General features: G+C 42.3%; 1 protein-coding gene across 1 annotated transcript in view; it reads left to right on the top strand.

Moving 5' to 3' along the window:
* The window catches only part of wdr20a (WD repeat domain 20a), a 33,480-nt gene extending 23,507 nt beyond the window's left edge, over positions 1–9,973 (top strand). Inside the window, exons 3-4 of the mRNA XM_079832974.1 lie at positions 3,767–5,056; positions 8,924–9,973. Of these exons, the coding sequence (XP_079689100.1) occupies positions 3,767–5,056; positions 8,924–8,977 (1,344 nt within the window). The 3' untranslated portion in view covers positions 8,978–9,973. The remainder of the gene's footprint in view (positions 1–3,766; positions 5,057–8,923) is intronic.
* The last annotated feature ends 4,815 nt before the right edge of the window (positions 9,974–14,788 follow it).

Here is a 14,788-nt window from a genome sequence, read left to right as displayed (position 1 = left end):
CACACACACACACTCACACTCACACACACACTCACACTCACACTCTCACACACACACACACACACACACACACACACACACACACACACACACACACACACACACACTCACACTCACACTCACACTCACACTCACACTCACACTCACACTCACACACACACACTCACACTCTCTCACACACACACACACACACACACACACACACACACACACACACACACACACACTCACACTCACACTCACACTCACACTCACACTCACACTCACACTCACACACACACACTCACACTCTCTCACACACACACACACACACACACACACACACACTAGGCATGTGCCGGTATCAAATTTTCATGTTGCGATTAATTGCTGAAGCTTTTATCACGGTATACGGTATTATCACGATATTTAAAAAAAGTTGCAAAAAAAGTGTTGTCATACTATAACAGGTTTAAAAACTTTATTATAACAAAAGAACCAAACATTTAAATACAATAAAGCAATACACAAAAATGTATAAAGTAAACAAATATTTGAAACAGATTAAAGTGCTAAAGAATTATAAAGAACAATAGGTAACACTTTACAATAATGTCTCGCCAGTTAATGCATTAACATTAACAAAGAGCGAATAGCTACATTTTTACAGAAGTTATTCTTCTTTGATAATGCTAGTTAAAAAAAGCAACTGTTAGTGTAAGCTCAGGTCCATTAAATAATACAGTTACAACTTTTGATTTTAATAATGTGTTATTAAATGCTGAAATGTACATTTAACTAAGATTAATACATGCTTTTAGAAGTATTTTTCATTGTCAGTTTGTTAATGAATGAACTAATGTTAAATAATGGAGCCTTATTGTAAAGTGTGTGATTGAACAACAGTCAGAACATATTCAAACAATATCTAGGGCATGTGATTTAAAACTTAGTCATTTTCAAACTTTTTTATTTTTTTAAGTCTTTAAGTATTAGGTTATGTGATGACGAGCACCGGATTGTGATTACTGGGGAAACGGCTGTATTTCTGCTGTTCCATCAGCGCCCTCTGCTGTCTGAAAGTGAATGTGCACTTCAGTGCGTCTTCACGCCTTCCGCCATGTGCTCGGCTCATGAACGGTCTGTTTACATCAGCGCTTCCTCTTTGACGCGTTGTTCATTTTAAACTGTTGACGGGTAAAGTATTCTTAAAATGCATTCTAAAAATCTGAATAATTCGTAATAAATAATTATTCACGGTATTTTGAAGTGCCCACGATAACAATATTGTGCATGTTCATTATTGCGGTATATCGTATTACCGTATACTGGCACATGTCTAACACACACTCACACTCTCTCTCTCACACACACACACACACACACACACACACACTCACACTCACACTCACACTCACACTCACACTCACACTCACACTCTCTCTCTCACACACACACTCACACTCACACTCACACTCACACTCTCTCTCTCACACACACACACACTCACACTCACACTCTCTCTCTGTCACACACACACACACACACACACACACACACTCCTCTCCTCATGTCAATAGTGAATCCTCTCGTGGTGCAGCACAACTGGCTTTTAAAGGGAAAGGGAGATTCAGGCTCTGATTGGTTTATTGCACGTTACGGCCAAAACACAGCCATGACTCACGCACGGCTAAAGAGTTCCAGCGCTGAGAGCTCAGATCAGTGAAATACGGCCCTTAGTGTGTGTGTGGTACGTCAGTTTGTGTAGTAAAGCGAACTTGGACACAGTCTGTAATATTCACACACACACACACACACACCAGTCCATATCGAGTGTGCTGCCCTACGTCTGATTTATTCATCCAAAACTTCACAACATGCCATGATATTCCATATACAGGGTTCCCACTCTTCTGACGCATGGATTTCAGACGCATGGATTCAAGGCCTGGAAAGTACTTGAAAACAAACACGTCATTGTTACAACAGCGCCATCGACTGTCTAAAGCCGTATTCAGATGGTCATTGTTCCTCATGGGGTCATACGGTGTTGTCATCATCATCAGGGGCTAGTCTGGGATTATATTGCCTGAATCCACATCTCTGAGTCTTCAAGATGAGATCACTTCAAAATTCACTGTTTACATCCTTTTTGACCCCTGCAGGCCACCGTACGGTTGTGCTTTGCTGTCATTTGGATGCATTTTAAAGATCTAGACTTGCTGGCGAGTGTTTTCAAGAGCAATATTTCATCACCGCTCAAAAAATACAAAGAAGAAAAGCACGTAAACATTTGAAATAGGCCGTTATTACAGCAGCGATTATATCAGATAAATATAATAAATGTGCAGGTCTTAAAAGCCTTCAGATAGATTTTTAAAAAGGTTCATGTACAGGTGATTTAATACATAATTTTGCATGTTTTTTATGCCGAACCATTAACTTGTCCATATCTTTTCATTTAATTGGAAAATTCATGTATACAATATTATCTCTATATTTTGATGTTTTAATTAAGTAATGATTTATAAAAAAGAAAACAAAAACTAGTGTGAAATAAATGTTAAATGCAGGAAAAAGAGTATCTTCTACACCTGCCTCTTTCCTCATTGGATTTTGTAAAATTGGAAATTGTTCCTCATTGGAAACTGTATTGTAGTTGTCAGTGTATGCCTTAGCGTTCCTGCATTAATGATACACACAGGTACAGCAGGTATTAGATGTATTAACACACACACCTTTATCATATTGTTTGTGCTTGATTTAAAATAAAAGGTGCTTTAAAAAGTCTTGAATCTAGTGTTGATGAAAGAGAGTGAGAACCCTGATTATAATGCAGTACTTTCCTTTTCTACTGTTTCATGGCTTTAAAGGGTTAGTTCACCCAAAACTGTAAATTGTGTCATTAATGACTGAGCCTCATGTGGTTGGACACCCGTCAGACCTCCGTTCATCTTCAGACACAAATGAAGATATTTTAGTGTAAAGCTGATGCTGAGAAAGGCTTCAGATAGGCCTCCATTGGCATTCAGTACATTTACACTCACAAGACCCATAAAAGGCACTAAAAACGCCGTTACAAAGTCCATCTCACCACAGTGACTCTACAATAATCTTACGATGCGACGACTAGTTTTATCCAACTTGTTCTTGTCTTCCGTGTGTGTCTCCACGACGCATGCGCGAGAATATGAGCAGATCCGGCGTTCGGACACATGACCCAGAAGAGATTTGTTTACGAGCAGAGGAAGACGTGCGTATCTCAGCTGTTGAATTCTACACTGATCGTGCTTTAGGTCTCGCTGTAGTTCTCAAAATGGGGTTAAAGTGGCATTTCATGGATTCCCGAACGCCGGATCTGCTCATATTCTCACGCATGCGTCGTGGAGACACACACGGAAGACAAGAACAAGCTGGATAAAGGTGTTATTTAGATTTTTTTCCGCATAAAAACTATTGTCGTCGCATCGTAAGATTATTGTAGAGTCACTGTAGTGAGATGGACTTTGTAACTTTAGTCTTTAGTGTCTTTTAAGGGTCTTGAGAGTGTAAAGTTGAGCCAATGGAGGCCTTTCAGAGCATCAGCTTTACACTAAAATATCTTCATTTGTGTCTGAAGATGAACGGAGGTCTGACGGGTGTCCAACCACATGAGGCTCAGTCATTAATCACACAATTTACAGTTTTGGGTCAACTAACCCTTTAATCACAGGGCTCGAGTGTTGATCACACACCTATTGTTGTAATATACTCTTGATGTCTAACCCATGTCTTCTCTGTCCCTCAGAGACTAATCGACAAATCTCGAGTGACCTGTGTGAAGTGGGTGCCGGGCTCCGAGAGCCTCTTCCTGGTGGCTCACTCCAGCGGGAGCATGTACCTGTATAACGTGGAGCACACCTGCGGAACCACGGCGCCGCATTACCAGCTGCTGAAGCAGGGCGAGAGCTACGCCGTCCACACCTGCAAGAGCAAGTCCACGCGCAACCCTCTGCTCAAGTGGACCGTGGGCGAGGGCGCGCTCAACGAGTTCTCCTTCTCGCCGGATGGGAAGTTCCTGGCCTGCGTGAGCCAGGACGGGTTCCTGCGGGTCTTCAACTTCGACGCGGTGGAGCTGCACGGGACCATGAAGAGCTACTTCGGCGGACTCCTGTGTGTGTGCTGGAGCCCGGATGGGAAGTACATCGTGGCGGGCGGAGAGGACGACCTGGTGACCGTGTGGTCCTTCGTGGACTGCCGGGTGATCGCCCGGGGGCACGGGCACAAGTCCTGGGTGAGCGTGGTGGCGTTCGACCACTACACCACCAGCGTGGAGGAGAGCGACCCCATGGAGTTCAGCGGGAGTGATGAGGACTTCCAGGAGCAGATCCACTTCGGCCGCGACCGGGCCAATAGCACGCAGTCTCGGCTCTCCAAGCGCAACTCGACGGACAGCCGGCCGGTGAGCGTGACGTACCGCTTCGGCTCCGTAGGGCAGGACACTCAGCTCTGCCTATGGGACCTGACGGAAGACATCCTGTTCCCGCATCTCCCGCTGTCCCGGACCAGAACGCACACCAACGTCATGAACGCGAGCGGCCCTTCCTCCGGCGGCGGCGGCGGCGGCGTCGCGACCAGCACCGCTAACCCCAGCGCCAACGGCAGCAGCGCCAACGCCAACGCCATCCCCGCGCCGCTGCCGCGCTCCAACAGCCTCCCGCACTCCGCCCCTGGCACCGGCAAGAGCGCCGCCACAGATAACCCCATCGCCACGGGCGTCAGCAAGTTCGCCACGCTCTCACTGCACGACCGCAAGGACCGGCATCCCGACAAAGACCACAAGCGGAACCACAGCATGGGCCACATCAGCAGCAAGAGCAGCGATAAACTCAACCTGCTCACCAAAACCAAAACGGACCCTGCCAAGACTCTGGGCACGCAGCTGTGCCCGCGCATGGAGGACGTGCCCTTGCTCGAGCCGCTCATCTGTAAAAAGATAGCGCACGAGAGACTCACAGTGCTCATCTTTCTAGAAGACTGTATTGTCACCGCTTGTCAGGAGGGGTTTATTTGCACATGGGCGAGACCCGGCAAAGTGGTGAGTTCTCTCCGTCTGCTTCCGGATGACCAGTCTGTTGCGGGCACAAGTAGGGATGCTCGTTTAACCGTTAACCAATAGTATGAATTTTGACCGATTAATACTAGCAGTTAAAGGGTTAGTTCACCCAAAACTGTAAATTGTGTCATTAATGACTGAGCCTCATGTGGTTGGACACCCGTCAGACCTCCGTTCATCTTCAGACACAAATGAAGATATTTTAGTGGAAATCTGATGCTCTGAAAGGCCTCCATTGGCTCAACTTTACACTCTCAAGACCCTTAAAAGACACTAAAGACTAAAGTTACAAAGTCCATCTCACTACAGCGGCTCTACAATAACTTTATGAAGACGAGAATAGTTTCTGTGCACAAAAAAACCCTAAATAACGACTTATATAGTGATGACGATTTCAAAACACGGCCTCATGAAGCTTCAGAGCGTTATGAATGCAGTTTGGATCGCCAAAGTCACGTGATTTCAGCAGTTTGGCGGTTTGACACGCAATCCGAATCATGAATCGACTCACTGATTCATAACGCTCTGAACCGCTGAATCGACTCACTGATTCATAACGCTCTGAACCGCTGAATCAACTCACTGATTCATAACGCTCTGAACCGCTGAATCGACTCACTGATTCATAACGCTCTGAACCGCTGAATCGACTCACTGATTCATAACGCTTCGAAGCTTCATGAGGCCGTGTTTTGAAATCGTCATCACTATATAAGTCGTTATTTAGGGTTTTTTTGCGCACAGAAACTATTCTCGCCGATTCATAAAGTTATTGTAGAGCCGCTGTAGTGAGATGGACTTTGTAACTTTAGTCTTTAGTGTCTTTTAAGGGTCTTGAGAGTGTAAAGTTGAGCCAATGGAGGCCTTTCAGAGCATCAGATTTACACTAAAATATCTTCATTTGTGTCTTCCCCACTTCTCGAGCCCCTGCCCCTCTTCCACATGCTACTTTAAAAAACATGTAAAACCAGTCGAGGTGTGGATTGAGGAAGGCCTGCTATTTTTATATGATGAAAAAAACTTAGTTTGACGGGAAAAAAACTTCAAAGCTTCAAATGGATTCAGTGTTTTCGTTTTTGTCATTTTAATTTGTTAATTATTTAAATGAAAATATTTAGGGTAGGCCTATTTATTTTATGCTTTTTTAAATATTGTATTGAGTTTTCCTCAGTTGTCAGAAACGCTGCAGGTGCATGAACATGTGAATCAGGTTCTGCCGTTGATCTGTTCTGTGCTGCGGTTTACACAGTAAAACCCGTGGAAAAAGTGTCTTTTTAACGGGTCACAGACACTCTTCAATTATATATTTATTTAATACCAATTCAATATTATAATCTTATCAGTTAATAATGGGATAATGAGCGGCGGTTGTCGGTGGGGAAAATGACCCGTTTTGAGCATCTCTAGCCACGAGGTGTCATGTCCGTCTCTGGTGTCCGTCTTCACACGGTTCCCGCAGGGTCTTAAAGTCTTAATGTCTAAAATTATATTTTTTTATTTAAAGGACAACTCTGGTGAAAAATGAACCTAGGGGTAATGAACACATGGTTACCGAGTAGATCGTTCTCTGGGATGCGTTTTCATGAAAATTGAATGTAAAGAGTTTTATCTCTAAAAACAGATTAGCTTATAACGCTAGTATATGGGGCACAGAATAAGTCAAATTAAATGGCTAGTTAATGCCACGAACACGGGAGCATAACGAGGGTCCCTATGCAAACTGAAGCATTGAGAACTTTATAAGTGTACAAACAGTTTAATAAGAAGAGACAGTACATTACACGTATACAGACAGGAGCCATCTTGGAAAACATTCTCGACACTTCCTCCTTGTGGAGCTACTAGCCTCAAACACTCTATCAGCTCGTTCCTTAGGCTGTTTTCTTCAAAAGGAGACCATGTCCACATGACTGTGAGCGAGCATGGCCAAACCACACTGTGATGTCACCGCTGTCCAGATCAAAACTCAAGACTCTTATTTTCCTTAGTTTTGATCGTCTTTGTTAGCCACGATTGTTGAGGACGTCATCACGTATTGCGTCATACGTCAAAAAAGCTGAGCATCTCCGCTCTCTATAGACATGTCGATCATGCTTCTAGACCAATCAGAGCCTGAGATATCCCTTTACAAAGTTGAGGAGGCGGAGCCCCAGCGGTTGAGTCAATCAGTGCAGATGAGCAGGAGTTATTATGGAGAGTTTGCACAGATTCATCTCAATAACTTTTTTTGGAAGGAGATACCCAGAAAATATTTTTCCCCCTGTTTACTGACACCTAGTGAAACCTTTCTGAAGGAAAAAAGACCAAACATTAAAAATTATAGATTTTCAAATAACTTAATTTAAAAAGAAATCAAAATAAGACTTTTTATATACGTTTATCATAAAATTGTGAATAAATACAATATAATATATGCAATATTCCACCACTGTGTTAAAATTTTAAGTGTTTTCTGTAAAATGAGATGTGGGTAAGGGCGATCTTTTAAATTCAGATATGCCTAATTCTCTAAATATGTTTAAGGGGTTCAATCTTACGCCGCACTCTTTCACTGCTGTAACTGAAGTGTAAGCCCCGCCTTCTTTGATCTGATTGGCCATCTCAATCATTCTGACAGGCAGACTACCCTAAAAATGTAACCTTTGACTGAAGGGGTGGACACTAGCTGTGCAATGAGCAATTAAACACATTTAAGATGATTTTAGGCAAAAAGGCTGAAAAATGCATTGTAGTCAATGGGAATGTCATGTTTTGTTCTATTATAGCGCCACCAAGAGGCTCAATCCCACCATTTTTTGTATGTGTCCTCGGAGTGAGCCCATACATGTGTCAATTTTTGTGAAAATATCTCATTTCGTTTTGGAGTTATAGACATTTATATGAAAAATGACTGACACCTGACTTTGATTGGATGTTACTCCCCTTACTATCAATATTTTGACATTTGTGCATTAGCGTTCAGCTCTCGCCCTATGTTTCTGAACTTCTGACGCTGGTTTCGTCTCGATCGGACTAGCGGTTTCGAAGATATCAGCTAACGTTTTATAAGCGCTAAATTACAACGCTGCACAAACCGTACGCCGAAACCTGGCAAGTCTGATATCGTTGGACTCTGTGAGGATTCAGGAGACAAAAAAAGTTACTCCAATGTGAATAAATTAAAAATCTCACCAAAAGTTATAAGCATTTGAAAAAAATATCCACTAGGTGGCGCTGTTTCAAAACTTCTCAGGCTCCTTCAGGGCATCGAGCTGATGACCCATACCGAGTTTCATAACAATCCGTTCATGAGTTCATAAAATACAGCATTTTAGCACATAATTCAAAATGGCCGACAGACAAAATGGCTGATATGGTAACATTTCAAAAGTTAAGTAAAGTTTTAAGTAAAAAAAATAGCCATTTTTCATATCTCCGGACCAGTAGGTGGCGCTGTGCTGAAACGCTGCATGTCGCCTCAGGTCATGCTTGTGATGACATGTTCCAAGTTTGGTTTGAATACGATAAAGCGTTGTGGCCTTGCGTGTATTTTCGCAACCGTTACGTAAAATGTATTTGCGAGTTTATCAAAAATTTTGACGAATCGACTTGAATTCCATAACTTTTTGTCTGCACCATCTGAAGATGATCTGGTTAAATTTTCGTGCAAATCGGACGAACCGTCTAGGAGGAGATCGCAAAAGTAGGTTTTTCGTAAAATTCAAAATGGCGGGTACATTTTTGAAGGGAAATGGCATCGAATCGCCTTGAGCCAAAGAATGTGAGTTTTGGACACTAGCTGTGGGGATCTTGGGGAGGTTTACTCATGTGACTCTTTCTCAGATGTTCTTCTCTTCTTGTCTTCCTCAGGGTTTATTGTCATCCCAGAACCAGGCCAACTCTCCCAGTGGAACAGTAGTATAGCCCCAGTGTGTTCAGATCCGCTCCGGAGCCGCTCCGGGCTTTCCTCTGATTTCCCCAGAGTATTTATTTGATTTCTTCTGGTTTTCTCTCACTGTATTATTTCTCTCTGGTGTATTTCGAGCTTGCCTGAGGTGTGGGAAAGCGGCAGATCCGCTTTTAAATCCGCTTTATTTCCACCCTCTTTCATACGGACCCCGTTTGTTAAACTTTGCACTGATTTTATTTTGGGTTTTTGTTTGTAACTACTATAAAGGATCAGAGAGCGGGGGGGAGGCCGGACACACTCGGCTTTAAAATCCTCCGTCTTGAACTGGGAACGGGAAAAGCTGGACGCTGCAATCATTAGTTTTTTAAAGAAAATTTGTTTGCACTTAATAGTTTATTAGAAGAGAATGGCTTTACATGTGGGTGTGTGTGTGAGGACTCACAGACCGGGATCATGTGGAGAATTATGAGGACAACTTTGTATCTATTGAGCATTTATTTTAATATTGTTTCAGATAAATCTGCTTTGTATTATATGTATAATAATGTAATTCAGTGATTTATTGGGGCAGAAGCAAACGATCAGTAACTCTAGTGTGTCATCATTACAGGAAATAGTGACCTTTCTAAAGCAGAATAGACATAATAATATTAAACATTATCTTAAATATGCAGGTTTTGGGGGTTTGGTTTTTCCTGGTCTCTTGTACAGAAGTCACCCAGATGTATTTTGATAATATAGCAGATTTATGTGAAGGCCAGATTGAGCGAGCGTTGTGAAGCTCAGGAAGTCTCGCAGACGAACAGAAGCTTATGAGAGCTCACTATAGGACCTCTGACAGTGACACTATAACCCGCTGGCATGACTTACCCCTCTGTGTGAACACCTGTCCCTGAGGAACACACTCACCGGGAAACACCAGGATGTGGATGGACGCGTCATGTTTTTGATTCATGTGGTTAACATTTTGCATTTCACATTTTGTTCTTCATTAAAAAAAAGTCCACGGATGTTTGGTGTGTATCGTGTGTGTGTGTGTGTGTGTGTGTGTGTTCTTTCTTCAAGCACCTGAGATCACAGCGTTTGTGCCACTTTACACGCGTGTCCCTCAGAAGCCAACATGAGACGGGATGCTGGGATGTTTTCGTCCACTGAGGTGCTGTTGAGTCTTAATTTGACCACAACTTTCTCTGTGTTTCAGCAAATGGAATGATTTTGGTGATGAAATTTTTTAAAAAATCCAGGATTTTAACTCTTTAATTGACAAGTTCATAAATTATCTGGGGGGGGGGAAACACACAAAATGATTATTTTCAATATAAAACGTGATTGTGGACTGGATATTTGTTCCTGTTATCACAGTCTTGGGCATGTGAAAGATTCGTAACAACACTGGCTAGTTTTTGATCAGATTTGTGTTTTCTGGCTCATTCACTGGCTGATTTTGCTGCATTGACTTCCATTATAAACACATGTTTTGAAGTCATGACAGCATATACTCGTGCATTCTGACTGTTGGTCAAATGTGTAATGTTCTGTTGCACCATTAACCCTTTAGAGCCTGTGCAAACAAACGCTTAGTTTCTGGCTTTATATGGAGTATAATATAAAATATAGCTGAGAGCAGGAATTATCAGGGCCAAGCGCAGAGAAGAAGACGAGACATGCCAAAATGGCTGACAGTGTCAGATCAACAGCATGTTAAACAGATGATTTTAGGCAAAAAGGCTGAAAAATGCATTGTAGTCAATGAGAATGTCATGTTTTGTTCTATTATAGCGCCACCAAGAGGCTCAATCCCACCATTTTTTGTTTGTGTCATCAGAGTGAGCCCATACATGCGTGTTTCAATGTTGGTGAAAATATCTCATTTAGTTTTGGAGTTATAGACATTTATATGAAAAACAGGTAAAAATGACTGACACCTGACTTTGATTGGATGTTACTCCCCTTACTATCAATATTTTGACATTTGTGCATTAGCGTTCAGCTATCGACCTATGTTTCTGAACTTCTGACACTGGTTTCGTCTCGATCGGACTAGCGGTTTCAACGATATCAGCTAACGTTTTATAAGCGCTAAATTACAACGCTGCACAAACCATACGCCGAAACCTGGCAAGTCTGGTATCGTTGGACTCGGCAAGAATTCAGGAGACAAAAAAAGTTACTCCCATGAAAATAAGTCAATCTCACCCAAAGTTAGAAGCATTTGAAAAATGTTTCGAAACGTCTCAGGCTCCTTCAGGGCATCGAGCTGATGACCCATACCGAGTTTCGTAACAATCTGTTCATGAGTTCATAAAATACAGCATTTTAGCACATAATTCAAAATGGCAGACATGGTGTAATTTCAAGTTATACGTAAAAATATCAATTTTTCGTATCTCCGGACCAGTAGGTGGCACTGTGCTGAAACGCTGCATGTCGCCTCAGGTCATGCTTGTGATGACATGTACCAAGTTTGGTTTGAATACGATAAAGCGTTGCGGAGATGCAGCCTTAAGTGTATTTTGGCAACAGCTACATAAAATTTGTTTGCGCGTTTATAAGAAATTATTTGACGAATCAACTTGAATTCCATAACATTTTGTCGGAACCGTCTGAAGATGATCTGGTTCAATTTTCGTGCAAATCGGACAAACCGTCTAGGAGGAGTTCGCAAAAGTAGGTTTTTCGGAAAATTGTCGAATCGCCTTGAGCCAAGGAATCAGAGTTTTGTCTCTATCCCTTAGGGTTCAAAAGTTATTAGCATAAACATGAGTGAAACTTTGGACAGGTGGTGGCGCTAGAGGGATTGAGTTAGAGACTCTAAATTTACTGTGGTGACAGATCAGACTGTTTTCTATCTGTGTGCCAAATGTCATAACTTTTTACCATACGGTTCTATAGGCCGCCATAGACTCAAGAGCGGAAGAAGAAACAGAAGAATAATAAGAAATCTAACGTTTCAATAGGAGCTTTCCTGCCTCAGACATTCAAATCTGACCAGAAACTATCAGTGCATTCAGCCAGTGTTAATCTCCCACATGACCAAGATGGAGAGAACCGCACAAATATCCAGTCCACAATCACTTTAATATTGAAAATAATCATTTTGTGTTTCCCCCAAATCATGTATGAACTTGCCAATTAAAGAATAAAAATCCTGGATTTAAAAAAAAATAATAAGCATTTAGTAGTTTTGATCAGGACTCAGGTTGATTAACAGATTTATGCCAAACATGTTGAGGAAAATATAAATGTGATCCATTTTTACAGCGGTTTAATTTAGTGTCTGTGTTCATCGATCATGAGGAGAGGCTGAGCGACACAAGAGTTCAGTCACTTATACTCGTGCTGATATCACTGCCTGGTCAACGTGTGTGTGTGTGTGTGTGTGTGTGTGTGTGTGTGTACAGTAGAGCCGCTCAGACACGAGCTCATCTCCTCTAGTGGACGCGTTTGGGACTGCACACACACTCTTCAGATCTCAACCTCACGTTTAGATTCACGGCTCTGATAGTTTCTCAGTTTTAGAGTAAAACATGTTTTTGAAAATATATATTTCATATACACTCTAAAAAATGCTTGGTTAGAAACAACCCAAGTTGGGTTGAAAATGGACTAACCCAGCAATTGGGTCGTTTTAGCCCAGCGGTTGTTGTTTTTTTAAGCAAACATTTAACCCAACCGCTGGGTTAGTCCATTTTCAACCCAACTTGGGTTGTTTTTTAGAGTGTACAAATTGAAAATAGTATCATAATACAAGTCAAATTCTGTAACTTTTCAAACGTACAGCAGTAATCCTTAAAGAGCCCAAACTTCAGTCTTAAACGTTCCAGATTTATGAGTTTAAAGGGGTCATGAACTGGCTTTATTTGTTTATCCTGTCGTCTGAGGTCAACTCATGACGTTTGTGTGGTTTTTTTCATTCAGAAACATCATCATGAATAATAATAGGCTATTTTCTGCGCTGGTTTTGAGGCTCTCTGGAGAAGCGCTGGGTTTCTATGGGCGTGTCACACTGAAGACTGAGTAAACGCCCACGGCTAGGATTGGATGAGATTTGCATATTTAATGAGCTTCAGCTCCTCTCAGTGCATGTGGGGATTGTTTTGAAAGCGTGTGGAGAAACGCTCACAGGACACACACACACACACACACACACACACTGGGCCTCATTCAGGAAACACGAGCAGAACGAATGTGTGTGTAAATCGTTCGTAAAGCCGCTCTGACGAAAATGTTCGTATTTTCAAAATGTTAGTTGGTATGAAGGAAATGTACGCCTGCTCCTACGCCGAGTGAATGGGCGTAAACATGTGACCGTTCTGATTTAGGCAAACTGATGACTGCATTTTGATGAACTATGCACCATAATAATATTTCAAGAGTTGAGTTGCCCCGTCTTTTTTACTGGTCAATGTTGGGTAATATGCAGCACTCGTCACGTCACTTTTTACCCGGACGTCCAATCACAGTGCAGGAGGGGCGGGACAAAAACTACACGACCAATCATCCCACTGGTACACCGACTGAACAACAACAATGGAGAAGTTAAAACTGCTTTACTGCATTTCCTATTAAGTTATCAAAATGAGTCACTAGTAACGCATTACTGTCATGGATAATCTGTGTCATATTCATAGCAATCAAAGCATCTCAGATGGACAAACGCTGCCCTTGAAAGCTCTCGAGCGCCACCTGCTGGCCGTCTTCAGAAGAGCACTGGCGTGTTTTATAGCTGGATAAAATGCTTTGATGGACACATGATCATTTTAATATTTATTGCCAGGCATAAGGCCAATTAGTGTGAAATACTGGAGCCAAACCTGAGAAAGAAGTCCAGAAGATTCCAGCGTTCCTGCACACGTCATTGGCAGTTGTAACTCATGGGCGGGGATTATGCTAATTATGAATGCGCTAACACGTGCCTCCTATTTATTCATTAATATACACTAGGGCTGGGCGATATATCACACGATATTGTTATGCGCATCTCGTCAGTAAAGCCGGTTCCTTGATTAGTAGTAAATCGCCATCAGCTGCTTTCAGATAGAGCGGCATTTACTACACAGAGCCGTAGTTCACTGACAAGCTGAGCCATATCGCATTAATTATGACGGACGTATCGCCTGCGATATTAATGCGATATGGCTCAGCTTGTCAGTGAACTACGGCTCTGTGTAGTAAATGCCGCTCTATCTGAAAGCAGGAGATGGAGATTTACTACTAATCAAGAAACCGGCTTTACTGACGAGATGCGCATTATGTCATGCGATATATCACCCAGTCCTAATATACACACGTTTAACTACCGAATCCGTGGAATATGAAGCGTTTGTGAATCTGGAGGAGAGTTTTCGTAAAGGTCCATTTTACACGCAAATAACTGAATTTGCTGATATATTTACAAACGTTTTATGAATGAGGGCCAGTGGCTTTCTCAAACAAACACAGATTCATCTCATCACCCGAGACTGATTGGAATGGTATTTTTGTATTACTTGGCCGGCCCGATCGGTGAATAACCGCGACCCGTACACACACACAGCCTTTGCGAGCCCTGGCCCATAACGTTACAAGTCCGAGTCTGATCCCGAATGAACCAATAACAGCTGCTCCAGCCTGTGAGCGCGTGCTGAGGTGTGTCATCAATAGATATCAAACCATCTGGAACAATGCAACACTAACACATATAAACACATGTTTTACTCTCATCAGTGTGTGTTCAGTGTTCCTGTGGGATCCAGAAGCACAGCGTTGTGTTTTAATCTCAATCTGTCTGCAGATCCAGTCTCCTCCTGTGTCTTGTTTACAAACGAATCTGCGGTTAAATGAAG

This window comes from Gobio gobio (genome assembly GCF_949357685.1).
Source record: "Gobio gobio genome assembly, chromosome: 13".
Lineage (NCBI taxonomy): Eukaryota > Metazoa > Chordata > Actinopteri > Cypriniformes > Gobionidae > Gobio > Gobio gobio.
This window is presented reverse-complemented; position numbering and strand designations above follow the sequence as displayed.